At 37.6% G+C, this 17,400-nt stretch overlaps 1 protein-coding gene across 2 annotated transcripts; it reads left to right on the forward strand.

Moving 5' to 3' along the window:
- The first annotated feature begins 6,635 nt into the window (after nt 1-6,635).
- Nucleotides 6,636-13,528, forward strand: LOC126355236 (transcription factor Sp9-like). Of its 2 annotated transcripts, none has more exons than XM_050005516.1 (2): nt 6,636-8,015; nt 13,047-13,528. In XM_050005516.1, exons 1-2 carry the CDS (start codon nt 7,711-7,713, stop codon nt 13,195-13,197), a joined length of 456 nt encoding a protein of 151 aa, XP_049861473.1. In that variant the 5' UTR covers nt 6,636-7,710; the 3' UTR covers nt 13,198-13,528. The 2 variants fall into 2 exon arrangements, with proteins under 2 accessions (XP_049861473.1, XP_049861474.1); XM_050005517.1 differs by having other exon boundaries at nt 6,636-8,004; nt 13,047-13,127.
- The last annotated feature ends 3,872 nt before the right edge of the window (nt 13,529-17,400 follow it).

Here is a 17,400-nt window from a genome sequence, read left to right on the forward strand (position 1 = left end):
CCTGTTTCAGATTACAAGTGAGCTCACTCAGAGTGGTTCGTGAAGCTGTTAGCCAGTCATGGCAGTCATAAGATGATGTTAATTTCAGTGTCAGAACACTCTGAGAAAAAAGGAGTAGGAAAGGGATCACATCATTGCTGGTTGAAAGCTGTGACCAAAGAGAGTGTCCAGCATGAAACCAATGCTCCAGTCAGTGGCCATCAGTCAGCATGTGATTTCTATTCTACTGTGCCTGTTGGCTACCCACAGTGAGCTCATAGTGGGCATATTGTCAGCAGATTTCATTAAACAGGAACAAACACCCTTCACTGATGTGACAATCCTACTCTGCATGCAGGCTCCAATCAGTTGTACTTGAACATTGCAGGAGATTATTAAAATGAAAAATAAAATTTAAAAGATTTTAAATGTCAATCGGACTGGCTGGGCAACCTGCACAAAATATTACTTATGCCGAGTTTTAGGAGAAGAACTTACTTGTGTTACTGTGTCTTATCAAATATAAATAATTCATTTGCCTGAACCATGTGCTCCTGTCTTCAGATGTTGCATTAGCCTCCCTTGCAGTAAGAAAGTATGATCATACATGGTATACATATGACGATTGATGATTTGCTGGTGGTAAAGACTAAGCATATTATCTTGAATGGAGAGCCACTGTCAGATATAGAAATAACTTCTGGAATGCCACAGGAATATGTGCCATGTGGTATGTTGATGATGTGGCTGCCAATATTGATTGTAACTTCATACTTTTCTCGGTTGATTCAGGTATCTGTAATGAAGTTATATCTGAAAGTAGTTGCACAAATTTTCAGTCAGATCTTGACAGGGTTTGAAAGTATTCCAAAGATTGGCAACTTGTTTCAAATGTATGGAAATGTAAAATTATGCACTTCACAAAACACAGAAATGTTGTATTTTATGATTACAGTGTCCTGCAAAAGCCTACTTTTGGAGTGCAAGAAACAATATTGAGTGAAAAATCTAGAAGTATATTACAGCCCCATATATATTGCTTCCAAAGGGACTGCAAATAAAAGATTATCTAATTACAGCGCATATTTAAACAGTCACCCCTCCTGTGCTCTGTATGTGAATGGAAAGAGAGCAGAAACCCTAATATGTAGTATAATGTGAAGATTCTTCTGCCAAGTACTCAAGAGTAGTTTGCAGAATATGTTTACAGAGGTGTTCCAACAGTTCACACTTCAACTTGCTCAGCTTTCAATTAACAGATAACTTGAGTGGGCAGATGCACGTTCTTCTGATGCAGTATCCCTCCCTTTCTCTTGCAATCTATACAATTTCTCACATATTTTCCATCCTAGTTCCGTTAGAAAACTTGGATATGTTTACTGGTTATTGTTGTACCTTATAAGATAATAAATCTCTTTTGCACCCATAAAAATACAGGTGCAGTCAACTTCAGTTTTTTGGTACACAGAGCCTGCTTGCACCTATTGCTTTGATTGCTGTTTTATTGATGGTATAAAGTTATAGAACATATCCCATCTGAAGAGACAAATCAGCTCACAAAATGAGTCTGAAACCTTTTAATATAGAACTATCAACAGCCTTCAGTTTAATATTGATTCCAAACCATGAAGCAACTTGGCGTTTTTATGTTAACAAGTATGGCCAGGAGAAGTGACATGACAACCAAACATCTCAGGAGTGATGGGAGATTGAACCAAAGACCTTTGGATCTGTAGTCTGTCACAAAACCATGTCCCCCCCCACCCACTTTTTTTTTCTTCGTGCATTTCTGTGCACATGTCACATGACATCTCTTAAGTTCCTGCACTGAAAATTTTACTCCAATTTTTGTTATAGAGGGTGGCTGGACATGCTGCCAGCTAATCAATGAGACACACCTCACATACTTAAAAGCAGTCCGAAAGTATCACAAAAACTACTATTTGCATTTGGTTAATGTTTAACAATACTGCACCCCCAAAGCTTCTCCGTAGTAAATTATTCATGGAAAATGGAGTGCACACTTTCTTATCATCTGCTCATGCTGTGAAGCATTATATCTATTTAATCAATCAGGATTCAGTGTTATGTAACACAACATGAACAAGTAGTAAAAATCCTAGACAGATAGAACTAGCTAACATGTGTATACTACACATGCCTTGTTGACAATATTAGTATCTTGTATCTTGTATGCCCACTTAAGATGGTTACAGTCAGACAAGTGAAATGACTATCATTCACCATGTCTACTTCATCAACTTCTTAATACCTCTTGTCAGTATCAAGTAGCTATCATACTGTCATGATTGCTGCCCAAGATCTTAGTCATCTAGTATCCTAGTTGTTCTTATCCATAAAACAAATACATTTTCAAACTTCATCTCTGTTGATGATGTCCATCTTCCGAACAAGCTACCCTGCACCCCCTGCACAATTGATTATCTGTCTGTCGGCTCCATAATGTATATCCATTTCTCCATGTCAGAGGCTCACTTCTTGTTTCCCCTACAAATTTCTCTCTTTTTCATTACTGAATCAGTTGTAGCATCTTTCTCTTCCCATCCCCTTCCCCATATTCTCTTATACAGCATTAATCTATCCTTTCCTCTCCCATCCATTGCTGCCACAGTTTAATTTAGGTACCTGCAGTTTATTTATTCTCTTTTCCTATTTTCCTCTTAAAAATATATAGACAGCAACTTCCACATGGGAACCGAAGCTAATTTCAAGTTGCCGCCGCTCATACCTCACCTGTCTTTCAGCAACTTCTTTGCCTCTGTACTTCCGCCTCGACTGACATCTCTGCCCAAACTCTTTGCCATTACAAATTTCTGCTTGTGTCTGTGTATGTGCGGATAGATATGTGTGTGTGCGAGTGTACACCTGTCCTTTTTTCCCCCTAAGGTTAGTCTTCCCGCTCCCGGGATTGGAATGACTCCTTACCCTCTCCCTTAAAACCCACATCCTTTCATCTTTCCTTTTCCTTCCCTCTTTATTATTTATTTATTATCTTTTCCTCTTAAAAATATATAGACAGCAACTTCCACATGGGAACCGAAGCTAATTTCAAGTTGCCGCCGCTCATACCTCACCTGTCTTTCAGCAACTTCTTTGCCTCTGTACTTCCGCCTCGACTGACATCTCTGCCCAAACTCTTTGCCATTACAAATGTCTGCTTGTGTCTGTGTATGTGCGGATGGATATGTGTGTGTGCGAGTGTACACCTGTCCTTTTTTCCCCCTAAGGTTAGTCTTTCCGCTCCCGGGATTGGAATGACTCCTTACCCTCTCCCTAAAACCCACATCCTTTCATCTTTCCTTCTCCTTCCCTCTTTCCTGACGAAGCAACTGCCGGTTGCGAAAGCTCGAAATTGTGTGTGTGTGTTTGTGTGTTATTCTATTGTGCCTGTCTACCGGCGGTTTCCCTCTTGGTAAGTCTTGGAATCTTTGTTTTTAATAAAGATGATGTGACTTACCAAACGAAGGTGGTGCCAGGTCGATAGACATACAAACATACACACAAAATTCGAGCTTTTGCAACGTAAGGTTGCTTCATCAGGAAAGAGGGAAGGAGAGGGAAAGACGAAAGGATGTGGGTTTTAAGGGAGAGGGTAAGGAGTCATTCCAATCCCAGGAGCGGAAAGACTTACCTTAGGGGGGGAAAAGGACAGGTTACACTTACACACACACACACACACACACACACACACACACACACACACACACACACACATATCCATCCGCACATGTGTATGGTAGCCAGTTCAAATCCCGGTGCTGAAAAAATGTTCACAAGTGGTATTTGGAGATGATGTGGCATGAAGATCTTAACCATCAGAGTTTGCACCCGTGTCATGTAGTAAATTTTTAACTTCTTAACAGTGTCTCAATTAATCTGGATATGTGGCATTGTTGATAGTTATCCTGCCATTTGACTGAGATATTAAACATGAAGCCCCCTCCCCTGTGGTATTATTCAGGAGTAGTGTGTCAAATGCTGGCATTAAGTTTCACCATCCTACACCTCTCTCATCATCAAAACTGTACAAACATGACACTACTGACCACACTCTGCACACACTCATCACAGAAGGCACTTACTATGTATCACTAGTAATTCTGAAACAAAAGAAAATTATAAAGAAATGGTTGTGTTCAAAGGAAATATCTCCATTGTAGGTAGCTGAACCTGGAAGAATATTCCCACCAATAATGTCATATGGCCTTTACATTTTTAACAACTTAGAATGAGTTTCTTTCATTTTAATATGAAAATCATTAATATTCATTTCCTCATACATATAATATGAAATAAGTCATATCCAAACATTCTGGGTTTATAGAAAATACACAGAGTTTAAGTTCAAAGAGTCTATTGCTAATAGCCTGTATCACATACCAAGTATATTAACTGCTTCCTTGAGATGACTAGTTGACAGGAAGCAAAAGTTCTTATATGATATTTTAGCATTGTAGGAAAAGTTTGATTGCTACTTACCGTAAAGAAGACACACTAAGTTGCAGACAGGCACAATCAAAAGACACTTAGCAAATCTTTCAGCGCAGCCTTCATCAATAAAAGAGACACACGCACACACCATTCATACACGCAAGCAAGCCCAAGATGCTGGAGTTGGCAGTCATGTGTGTATGAGGTGTGCTTGCTTGTGTGTATAAATAGTGTGTGTCTTTCTTTGACTGACAAAGACTGTGGCCAGAATTTTTATGTGTCATTTACTTGCGCAAGTCTGCAACTTAATATGTCTTCTTTATGGTAAGTAGCAATCTGTCTTTTCCTACATTGTTGGTATTTCTACCCGGAATTTCCATTCTTTTATATATAGTTTTAAATTTTTAAAATTTTTATTTGAACATTGTACTCCAGTCCCAATGCAGAACAAGGTAAGAAGTAGCCTCTGTACAAAACTGGACTCTTAAATCATTCAGGTATATAAACTTAATATTGGTTGAAACACTCTCACTGATACTGCCTTTAAGAATGTATTTCTTCAAGAAAGAATGTATTAACATGTTTTTGACATGAATTCTTTGTATATATTTCCATTATTATTAACTTTTAAATTCACTTTGGTTGTTTCATTTCCAAAATCATTACATTTTTCTTTCAGGCTGGGACACTGTGTTGCCACATAAACATGAAAGGTCATACCAACAGTTTTATGGCCAACATCATCGTATGCAGGGGATACATAGGAGAGGATCTTTCATGTGTAACCGTTGCTGCAATACGTACACACGTCAAGATAATCTGCGGCGCCATCAGCGCTTTGAATGTGGAGTGGAACCCCAATTTGAGTGCACTGTATGCCACAAGAAAGCACGGCACAAGCACAATCTTATTATGCACATGAGGAAACATTTTCAATGATATCTTAGTACAAAAGAAAAGCAGAATATGATTGACGGAGAAACTTTTGTTGAGACATTTGTAAACTGGCTCAATAAAGAAGTTTTATTGTCTTATATTCTCTTGAACATTAGCAGACCATTTCAAAACTAATTCATCTTTTTCTGTTCTTTTATTGTTCCATCTGATATGTATATTATGTAGCTGCTGCATAAAAAAAAGTATAGTATTTAGGTGAGAAAACAGATCTCAAAAATATGATAAAGGAGTAGTAGCTACATCTGTGCTGCAAATAAATGACCTCATCATTTGAGATTCATTTTGTGTGTGTGTGATCCAAACCAGACATTAATCTTTAAATGTGAAAAAGCTACATCAAAGACTGATAATTATAAAAATAACTCTGATTTAAAGAAACTAATTTTTACGTAGAAAAATTATCAAAGAAGTCAATATTAAACCAAAACATGTAAATAAAAGTTGTTTTTTGCTAGAAGTAGCCCTACTGTGTGTTTATATTGCATGAATATGATGCAAGATACAAAAAAATTAAAACAAAATTTAAAAGCCACTTTATTTTGTGCAGATTTTCGAAGAATGGTGTTGTTCTCCTATTACAGTCACACAATATTTCTAGAATTTGTAATAAATTTATAAATTGTTACTAACTTTTGCATTCATTTTAACAGTTGCCGTAACACTGTTTTCATTAGTGCAAGAATGGAAACAGATTATTTAGGCCTTGTTACTAACTGAAGTGAAAACTGGTATGCAATGTGGCTGGCAACATATAACTAATATTGTTCACTCTTCAACAGTGTTTGTTGTCTTGAGTCTTACAGACAGATTCAGACTGTGTTTCAGACCAGAACTCAAACCCCAGAATACAGTAGTGAAGATAAAGTGTGTACTCATTACAGATGGAGTCCTTAACAGCCTGAGGTCTAAGTGACTTCCTCCCTTTTCCCAACCTTCTTCAGCACATCACTTTTTTCTTCCTGAGGAAGGAGCTAACAGTTATAAAAGCTAGATACTTCCCCTCCCTCTACCACCTCAACCACCACCACACCACCACCACCACCACCACCACCACCACCACCACCACCACCACCCCTTGCTTTTAAATGTGTCTGTTGGTAGTACTTGGAATTTTGCCTCCTGAAGGTAAGTGCACCATTTTGCGCTCGTGTAATATTGTACGGTTTTCTCAAGAGAATTTACCATTTGGTGCTAATAGCTGAAGTGGTGAGTCCTTAGTTTTTGTCAAATGAGACATACGGTATATTCATATGAAATGCAGTACACTTTTTGAACGAATGTGATTTGAACTGATGTAACTTGTGTTATACAAAGGACCACAAAAGGCTATACATAAGTGGAATACATAAAGCTAATGATTCCTGATTTGTTAATAGAATGTGCAGGATTAGTTTCTGACTATTTTTTTCTTTAATGTTGGTGTTTAACTTGACTTACTTTGCACCATGAAGGCTATTGTCAGGGAGCCTATAGAACATGAAGGTAGGGAGCTGTTGAGTTCAGAATGAGCAATAACTGCTTTAATCAGAAGTATGACATTACTCTTGGTGCTACAAAGAAGTATGTGGTCCAAGCACTGAGAGGACACAGAGTAAACATAAGCTTTCTTCCTCGTCATTGGCCCCAGTAATGCTATTGGTGACACTCTGTTGCAGAGTTTGATTTAGTCTGTGGTACCATATGTAAATGTATGTCTTGTCTGTTGCATTATGTCACAAGTATGTTATTTGACTGACTGATATATATTATATATGAGAATGTTGTTGTCACTCGTACCTGATGAAGCAAGTAAACCAAGAAATATTTTAGACATTGGTGGCAGAGTACATTGTGTGACCAGTAGTTTGCTAAGTAATGCAGTTTGTTTAAGATATTTATAATACAATACGTTAATACAAAGGCTGAATAGGAAAAAAAATATCAATGCGTTATGATCCAATTTTGTTCTTTGTAAGCATCATATTCTCCTCTGCATTGAAACATTTTGATTTATGGTTCCTTCTGCCATGTTGTCTTTGGTTCCTCCAGTTACCAGTGGATTAATAATGCAGTTAGAACATTCAAAATGAATATGACTTCTACATTCTTTATTTATCCTTTGGTATTTAGCAAATATCACAGTGAAGCTGTGTGCATTTCCATTGTTTATATTCATCTGTGAGCACTAAACTGATATGGTAAAGAATCTCATTTCGTTATTTCTGCATGACAACTTATGATATGATAATGTAAAAACAACCAGAAAAAAGTTAACAAATGTGTAAAGCCTTTTAAAAGCCTAACGCCCTAAAAATAGTTATATTCATCTGAGTGTCATACTTCATGTACACTAGTAATGCTGCTTCCTTTGCAGGTGTGAGTCCACAGCTGCTGGATGGAGATTCTGTACTGTTTAGGGGAATTTCCCAGTGGTCCCCAGTTGTGAAAGCCAGAAGCTTTGCTTGTGCCCGCTGTCACAACGCTTATACTCGCCGAGACAACCTGATGCGTCACATCCGATTTGAATGCGGTGTAGAACCACAGTTTGAATGTCCCGTATGCTACAAAAAAATGAAGCACAAATTTTCAATGATTAAACACATGAAAAACCATAACAGGATTAGAAATTTACAGCAAGTAAATTTTTTGTAAGAGATGACCTTGTTTTCTCTTAACATATTATTGAACTGTATATTTTGTAAGCTATTTACCAATAAAGTGACATTTTAAATGTTTGTATTTTTTTGTATTTAAATAGCAAAAACATCTGTGATCATAGTAGTGAATTAGTCAAGACTCATAACAGCTGTGGACTGTAGTAATTTCATCTTGAGAGTTTTTCAAATGTGATAATATTCATTGGGATGTCAGAAATTAAAATCAAAGTTGTTTTTATTTTATATTATACCCACTGGTGATGAATGATTAACTGAATTGAATTTATTTTGTCCATCACTCTTGTCAAACCTTTATTAAACCAGAAACTCATTAGAGCTGAAAGCATCTTTGAAACTAGAATTTCATGAGACCCATTTGTTTTCAGGGTTTTGCCTTTCTTTGATCATAATGGCTGTTCACATGTCACTGTAATATTGTCTAAAGCTGGTGTTATTTCATTCAAACTCGAATATACTGGCAAAGGCATTTAACATGCTTCTTACTTTTTGATATGTTTCAGTTCCTTCACTGACAACATTAAAATACTTTTCGTTGTAACTGTAACTCAGTAGTCACATTATCTGTTTTTTATTTTCTTCCAATATCCATCACAGTTTTTAATGCACCTGTGTCAGCTATTGGAAGAAAATTTAGAAAAAATTAATACTAAGTTGCTGGTTCTCTCCTCCATCAGTATGTTGCAACTTCACAAAAGTAACATTATTGTCATTATGTTTATCTCTCTTGATACTGTAATATTATTTTATCAAATTTAATAGATTTTTAAAAAGAGAACATCATATCAAACTATCCTATACTTTGTAATTAATTCTGTAGCATATCGTTCATGGATGTAACTGTAGGGTTATCCTCTTTGGCACCATGAATGCCAGAACTGGCTTCTGGTATCCACAAAAAGGTGTGCATGTGTGGGGCTGTGTGTGTAGGGTAGGGGCAACTTTGTCCAGCTTAGGGTTGATGGTTTGGAATCTGCTACAGTGGCTGAAGAGCTAGTCAATTTCCTATAATGGCTGGTGTTTTCCAACATCTGTTTGAAATAACCTTCTGAGACACTTTCCCATGAAGCAACACTTGTGAGAGAAATGTGATTAGTATGAAATATCAAGCGAAATTTTGTGCTTTTGCTCCTGAGTGTGTTTGGTGGAAAGACCTGGATGTAAAACAATTTTGTGGAGCTGCTTGGAGCTCACAAAACAAACGATTCAGCTGGCAGTGAGAGGTAATTCCTCTATCCTGTGGGGGCATTTGTAATGTAAAGTGGCTAACATTTCAGAAGTTGAGAGTTAGGAATTCTTTCAAATCAGTAAGACTACTTTCCAAATACAGAAAGCATACAAGAATTCAAAAGTGCTTTCCCTTCGTTGGGATCATGCTTAGTCATTTTCCAGTTGTCTAGGTGAGAGTTCCAGTGTAGTGAGCATGCACTGCAAGATAGGAAGACACATCGTACCAGAGTGTAGAGCACTTACGTAACTGGACGGTGGTGGTTTATGAATGAGACCAACTTAGTAACATGTAATTAAAGCCAATAAATTACGTTTGTTTGACGCTATTTTGTTGAAAGTCGACATGTTGAGAAATGTGGCTGTTGTACTATAAGGTTTATAATATTATAAAAAAACAGCTACCAGCCATATGTATTATTGTTAATTGTTTTCATTACATCAATCTTACATTTTTTAACGCATGTAACATTCTCATTACCTGGCTAGGTAAACTTAACACTATTTTGTTGAAAGTCAACATGTTGAGACACTATACATGTGGCTTTTAGCTGTTTTTTATAATATTATAAACCTTACATTTGTTTGTGTCGGGATATGAAGTATGGTGTATTTGTGTGATTTTTGACCTGTTGATTGTAATTGTTACCCTTTTTTGTGGAATTTATTACCAGAAGTTCCTTGGAGCCATTTGGTTGTGGTGTGTGTACTGTTAGTGACGTACACAATCCAGTCCAGTGGTTGGATCTCAGAATATTCCTCAAAGTAGTTAGCTACTGAGCTTTAATTATCAAGTTTGTAGTAATGATAAATTTAACCCTGTCTTGCAGATTGAATCAAGGCTGTTGACCCTTGGTTAAACTGATTTTATAGGTGTAGCATGGTAGAAAACTGACTTGCATCCACTGATAAATGTTTCCAATTAAACTCCTGAGGAACTGGTCATGTAAATTCCTTCCACATCCCTCTCAACACAATTAATGGATGGATTCTGGCTGTGGCTGTGAGTGTCTCTTTGCGCAACTATGTGACTATTTCAAAAAGAAATTGAATATTTCATTTTATTTTCATCAATGTGAACTAATCATGCTTTCTTGTGTAAGTTGACATGAGTAGTGTCTACTTCTTCTGGTGGCAGAAGTTATGTATTTCATAAAATGTGTAGGTGAGACCTTATGATACAAAACAGCATAAGAACATTGCATTTATGGCTTATACAATGGCAGAAATGATCAAGAACATGTTAGTTATGTAAGGCAAATGTTTCAGATGTGCAAGCTGTCAGTTATGATATTACATTCCAGATGGAATGGTAGATGTTGCTGCTAGAATGAATAACAAGAGAGGTGTTTGGCTTATAATTATAGTTCACATATGTAACAAATTCAGGAGTAGAGGAAACAATTCCCTGAACAGCAGAAGCATTGATTGTCAACAGGCACACACAAAAACTTTGCTAGCTTTCAGAAGAAATCCTTTGATGAGCTAGAGAGCACACACACATGCACATCTGTGCACACACGTGCCCCCCCCCCCCCCCCCCCACCGCCCGATCCCCCCCCCCCCCCCCCCCCCCACACACCTGTGCACTAACATTGTGCCGGTTGGACTTTTTTGCAGTTCATATACAATATTCAAAATGTGCTCATAAACAACTGATGGTACACATATGGGAAATATGGCTTCAGTATATTATAGTGAGAAGTTGGTTCTGAATGCTATGGTTGCTCACTCCTTGTTGTTTTCCAGGCTTAAGCAGTTTGCTGTACTATTGTCCAGATATCTGCTGTAGCAATCTGTAATAGTTTATGGCAATCCCAACCATCTAAATTTTGTTGCCGACAACATTGATTTTAATGGTGTGACGTACCCAAATCACATCTACTCATGCTACAAGCACAGTATGGTGCCATGAGAAAGCCCTGCCCATGCATGTCATTAAAGACAGAGTGTGCCATCTGTAAGACACTGTTGATTTCTCTTGAATCAAATATAATGGCATCAAATGTTTTGCCCGTGTTCAGCTATCACGTGAACGGCCTTGACAAGTCTAGTGACATACCAATCATATGACATACTCAACTATTTTCTTTGCCATTGCCATAACACAGCAGTTGTTCCTAACACAACACTTCACAAGTGTATAGTGTTCAAAGTAAAATGCAAACTAATTAACTTAATATGAAGACATCAAACTATCAATAACAAGATATTATATTTCCATTATATTGTAAATGTTTTGATTTATTATCATTTCTGAGACATTTCAATAACTGCCCTGAATTTTTTTTTCTTTGAGGTACCTGCGTGTTGATATTTGGGTTAACACATTCAAACAAATTTTATTTCTGCAGCTTCAGACCTAATGTCACAAAATGTCCCTCGTTTATCATTCAGTCTTCAGAAAATGTTGGAATGAAACTGTATGTTTCTTCAGTGTTTATATCCTTCGTAGGAATTATATGACAAACTACATCCTATTTTGAGTGCATGATATTTCTGTGCTGTATCAGTGCTGAAAAAAATTAAAAAGTGTTGTTGAAATATACAGGATGTTTATAAATGAATATCGAGATTTTAGTGCTTTATAATATTTATTGTATTAAACTTAAAGTTATAAATGATATGTCAAATGAAACAGCAAGTCAAACAGTTTTACCAAGAACCTTATAAATGTTCAACATGAGTACCATTTGTCACACAGCACACATCAAGTCTACAGCTGAGTTCTTCCCAAATGTTGATAAGCGTGTCTTCAGTGATTATAACAACAGCTGCTTCAATCTGGTTTCTTAATTCAGGGAGGTCTGCTGGTAGCAGAAGCACATACACACGATCCTTGATAAAGCCCCAAAGGAAAAAATTGCATGGCGTTAGGTTGGGTGAATGTGGAGGCCATGCAAAGCAAACCCTGTCATTGGACCCTTGTGGCCTATCCAGCACTTGGGTACAGTGACTTGATGTGTACAATGTGACAAAAGGTGCTCACATTAAACATTTATAAGGTTTGATAATTAATCGAAACCCTCAGCTGCCATGAGGTGGTGGTGATATACCTCAATGGGGACAGCTGAAAATGTGTGCCCCCAACTGGGACTCTAAACTGGGCAAATATCCTGTAGGAACATTACGAATGTAAGTTGTGGACAGTCAGGAATGTGGGTCTCATGGGAAGCGTGCAATGGATAAGTCCCTGCAGTCACACTATCCTCTGTGCCCTTGGTGGCTCAGATGGATAGAGCGTCTGCCATGTAAGCAGGAGATCCCAGTTTCAAGTCCCGGTTGGGACACACATTTTCAGCTGTCCCCATTGAGGTATATCAACAACACCTCTTGGCAGCTGAGCGTTTTGATTAATTATCATTTCTTTCTAGAGAAGCTGTATGGTCATCATTGGTATTTGTTCTTTCGGAACAGTTACTATCTTCATATTTATAAGGTTCTTGGTAAAACTGTTTGAGTTTCTCTTTCATTTGACATTTCATTTATAACTGTAAGTTTAATATAATAAATATTATAAAGCGTTACAACCTCGATATTCATTTATAAACACTCTGTATAATACCTTTTAAGATGCTAATAACTACCTTGCATTAACTTATGTTCCATACTTGTATATATCAACCCTGAAACGAGTAAAAATGTCATCTTGATATATAAAACATTTAATAGCCTAACAAATACAGGGCATTTATTTATATTTTGTAATTTTATGTGTGGCTGTACCAGTGATAGCTGTCAGTAACATATTTGCCCTTAATGATGTTTCTTTTTCAGGTGTGAATCCACAGTTGCTGGAAGGAGACTCTGTATTCTTTCAAGGAATTTCTCAATGGTATCCAGATGTAAAAGCCAGAAGTTTTACTTGTGCACGTTGTCACAATGCCTATACCCGCCGACACAACCTGATGCGTCACATTCGATTTGAATGTGGTGTAGAACCACAATTTGAGTGTCCTGTATGCCACATAAAAATGAAACACAAATTTTCTTTGATTAAACACATGAAAAAGCATAACAGGATTGAAAATTTACAGCAAGTAAATTTTTTGTGAGAGATGAACCAGTTTTTTTATATATAATGCTATTGTATATTTTACTGGCTATTTACCAATAAACTCTAATTAAAAATGACACAGTTATTGAATTTAAATAACAAAACCACCTCTGGTTCTAGTGGTGTCTACTTATCTCTACTAAAACAAAACTCATGAGAGCTGTTAGCTGTAATGATGGTGTATTGAGGAAAGTTTGCAAATGTGATGATTCTGTTTGGAATGAAAGAAATTAAAATAATTTTGAAATCTATTTTTGTTTTGTTTTGTTTCATATGATATTTATTTCTAACTCAAATTGAAATGAACTGAGTATATTTATCTGTCACTTTTCTGAGGTTTTAATAAACTACCACCTACCACAAGGATCATTGTTATACAAATATGATGAATACAGCTTTTAAGCTGCTTTGCTGTCAACATTACAACCCTCTTTATTGTAGCTATAATTAATTTTTGGTAAATAATAATTCTCTTAACTTCTATCAAAGACAAAAACTATCCCACAAAAGCCTAATTAGTAAGTTTCAGGAACCAGCTTTATGGCTGAATCTTAGAATATAGTACATATCATTCCCGTAGGAATTGAAAAGACAAGATCAGACTAATAACGTCACACACAAAGGCATTTATGCAGTAATTCTTCCCGCCCTCTGCCATGCATGTGGCAGTGGTTTGCTGAGTATGGACATAGATGTATATTAAGTTTTTCTTTATTAATTCTCTTCTTATTATGTTGTTTTATATAGACCATCTATTTTGAGATATCACGAAAATTTATTCTAAATTTGGTGATACGTTACTTTGTTTTCGTACATTTACATGAAATAATAGCGCTTTCTTAAGTAAGTTTGCACTAATAAAGCCCACTTCATCTCTTGTTGAATCAACATTCTACATAAAATGCGTACCAGATCATTTAGTTAAGATTTTAATCTGCAAAGCAAGCTGGTAATATTGCAGATATTGCGTATACACTGCCGGACGTTAAAGGGGAACACCATGAAAACAACACGCAATAAGTTTGAAATTTGTTTGATGTACTACTTATTTGGCTGTGCAAATGATTAACATTTCAGGACACAACTTTGCTGGGAACACCACCATCTACATTTTATGTGTAAGGAAGGATTAAACAGCAGGTTTGTCATTCAGAATTTGTGTTTGATTGTTGTTTGTTTGTAAGAAGATTGTGTTATACCTTGTGGAAGAAGGAAACATGCCTGCCAGTGTATCTTGGAATTCTACAGCTATAGGATCGTGACTTATTAACACTGTGCTTTGTCATTCCCTAGTGTTGCTGCTTGCTTTGGTCTGGATCCCAGAATTTTCATGAACGAGTTCAGCAAGGCCCTACTCCAGTGTCATACAACTGGCCATACTTGGTTAGGGCCTGAAAGGATGAACATATTGTTCACTCAGCTGCATAGGATTGAACAGCCCATTGCACACACCCTGAGTCAGGAAATGGGCTTGTTTACACCAATAAAAGTATCCATACTGAACACAGAATGTGCAGGGCAATGAAGTAACGAAGGTGGGGAAGGGGCAAATGGGATATTGTGCCCCAGGCACCATGTGCAAGACAAACAAGATTTTCCGGAAAATATAAACTTGTGGAAGACAAATTGTAACACCTGGAAACATGAAATGCTGGTACATTAATAACTGGTGTAACCACCAGAAGTTGAATGAAAGCAGGAAAATGTCAATGTACTGTGTTTTAAAGGTACTGGATTGTCAGTTTGTGGGATGGAGTTCCATGCCTGTTGCTTTGGTCAGTCAATACAAAGGCATCTAATGCTGTTTCTGGGTGATGCTGGAGTTGTCATCCGATGGTGTCCCATACGTGCTTGATTGGAGACAGATCTGGTGATTGAGCAGGCCAAGGCAACATGTCAATACTCTGTAGAGCACATTGGGTTGCAACGGAGGTATGTCGGTGAGCATTATCCTGTTGAAAAACACCCCATCGAATGCCGTACATGAATGGCAGCAAAGCAGGTTGAATCACCAGACTGGCACAAATTTGTAGCCAGAGTGCATGGGATAGCCATGAGAGAGCACCTTCTGTCATACAGAATTGCATCTCAGAGTATAATGCCATGTGAAGGACTAGTGTATCTAGCATGCAGAGAGATTGGTTGCAGGCCATCAACTGGTCTTCTCCAAACCAGTATACAGCAATCACTGGCACCAATCCTGAGCCAGCTTTCACTAGAAAACACAACACACCTCCATCCTGTCTTCCAACGATTTCTCGCTTGACATCACTGGAGTCACAAATGGCAGGGGTTTGGGGTCATGGAATGTACGCTACAAGGTGTCTGGCTTGGAACTTTCTGTGAAGTAACTGATTTGTAACACTTTACTGTGTCACTGTGGTGCCAATTACTGCTCAGATTGCTGCTTCAGATGCAGTACGATGTGCCAGTGCCATATGCTGAACACGATGGTCTTCCCTCTTGGTAATGCTGTGTGGCCATCTGGAGCCTGGTCATGTTGCAACCGTACATTCATGTGAGCACTGCTATCAGCAATCATGTACAGTGGCTACATTCCTGTCAAGACTTTCTTCAGTATCAAAGAAGGAACATCAAATTTCTCATAGCCCTATTACACATCATCATTCAAATTCAGTGAGGTGTTGATAATGACATCTTTGGCACCTTACAGGCATTCTTGGCTAACGTCATTTCAGCAGGCGCAGTCTCAAAGGGAACAAATTACAGTGTGTCTTTAGAGCAAATGTGATTTGCATCCTCACAGTGTCGCTACTAATGCCACTCTTGTGCAGCTGGCACAAAATCTGAATAGACATCATCTTTCAGATGTAGAAACGTGCTTAATTGACTTTCTTTTATGTCACACAACTCTTTCTTGATAATTTTTTTCAGTCAGTATATTATTATTAGAGTAAATTCTATATATTATGTAATTATATGTGTATCTAGAGGGATGGGGCACCATTTATGTTTGCTACCGCAGTGGTGCAGTGACATCTGGAGCATTACAAACTGTGTGCAAGGAGACCATCATTATGTCTTTTTTTTACAAAGCAGCAGAGAGAGGCCTGCTGAAAGTGGTGCATTCCGTGACAACACTGAACCAGTGGAGCACCACAACATTTTCGTAGATGAGTGCCAGTTCTGTGTACAACATTATGATGGATGTCTCTGTGTGTGAAGGCTCCAAGGAGAATAAACATCAATGGATTGCATTAGTCGTCATTATATGGGCCCAGTGCCTGGCTTCTTGATGTGGGGTGCCGTTGGGTACAAAACTCAATTACTTGTGTTTCATAGCCTATGATCTGGACAGCAAGCATATGTGTGATGTTTTAAGGATAGTGGCTGCACCTTGGTTTTAGAGTCTCTGTCATATTATCTTTAAACATGTTGTTCATGCTGTCCAGTCCTACCTTGATACTGGGAGTGTGTAACTTTTGCATTGACCAGCATGTTCTCCAGATCTCTCACTTACCGAATATGTCTAGTTCTGTATTTCCAAGAAACTAGCATTCCATCACTTACCAGCCAACGAATTTAGTGAATTATGGCCAAGAGAATTATATACTCATACCTGTCATCTGAGCTCAGTTCATCTCAATACCCAGCTAGGTTAGAGGCGTTGTTGCTACCAAAGGTGATACCTCTGTGTACTAAGTTTCACACCATGTATAATACCCAAATTATCTACAAATTTAATCACATTTTCTTCCACCTATGCTATATACACATAACAAGTAAAATTTTGTTAGTTGTTGTCTTTCCTGGTGTCGCAGTTTTAACTCTAGTATACACAGCCAAGAACAAGGTAATTGTTTAATGCAAACTTTTCAGACAGGCTTGCATTAGAGTGTGACATTGTTGTATCAAAGGGAACTATGGATATTCTTGGAAGAGTAAATAACAGGAACAATGGTTGACTTATAATTACATTCCACATAAGGTATCAAAACTCCACTCATAAGTGATTTATTTAGAGACTGTTAGTACTGTGCAACATCCCCTGTGGGACACCCTCCTGGGACCAATCCTGATCCATGACTGCCTAACTGCCTCCAATAACTCACA

The sequence above is a fragment of the Schistocerca gregaria genome, chromosome 3, assembly GCF_023897955.1.
Source record: "Schistocerca gregaria isolate iqSchGreg1 chromosome 3, iqSchGreg1.2, whole genome shotgun sequence".
Taxonomy (NCBI): Eukaryota; Metazoa; Arthropoda; class Insecta; order Orthoptera; family Acrididae; genus Schistocerca; species Schistocerca gregaria.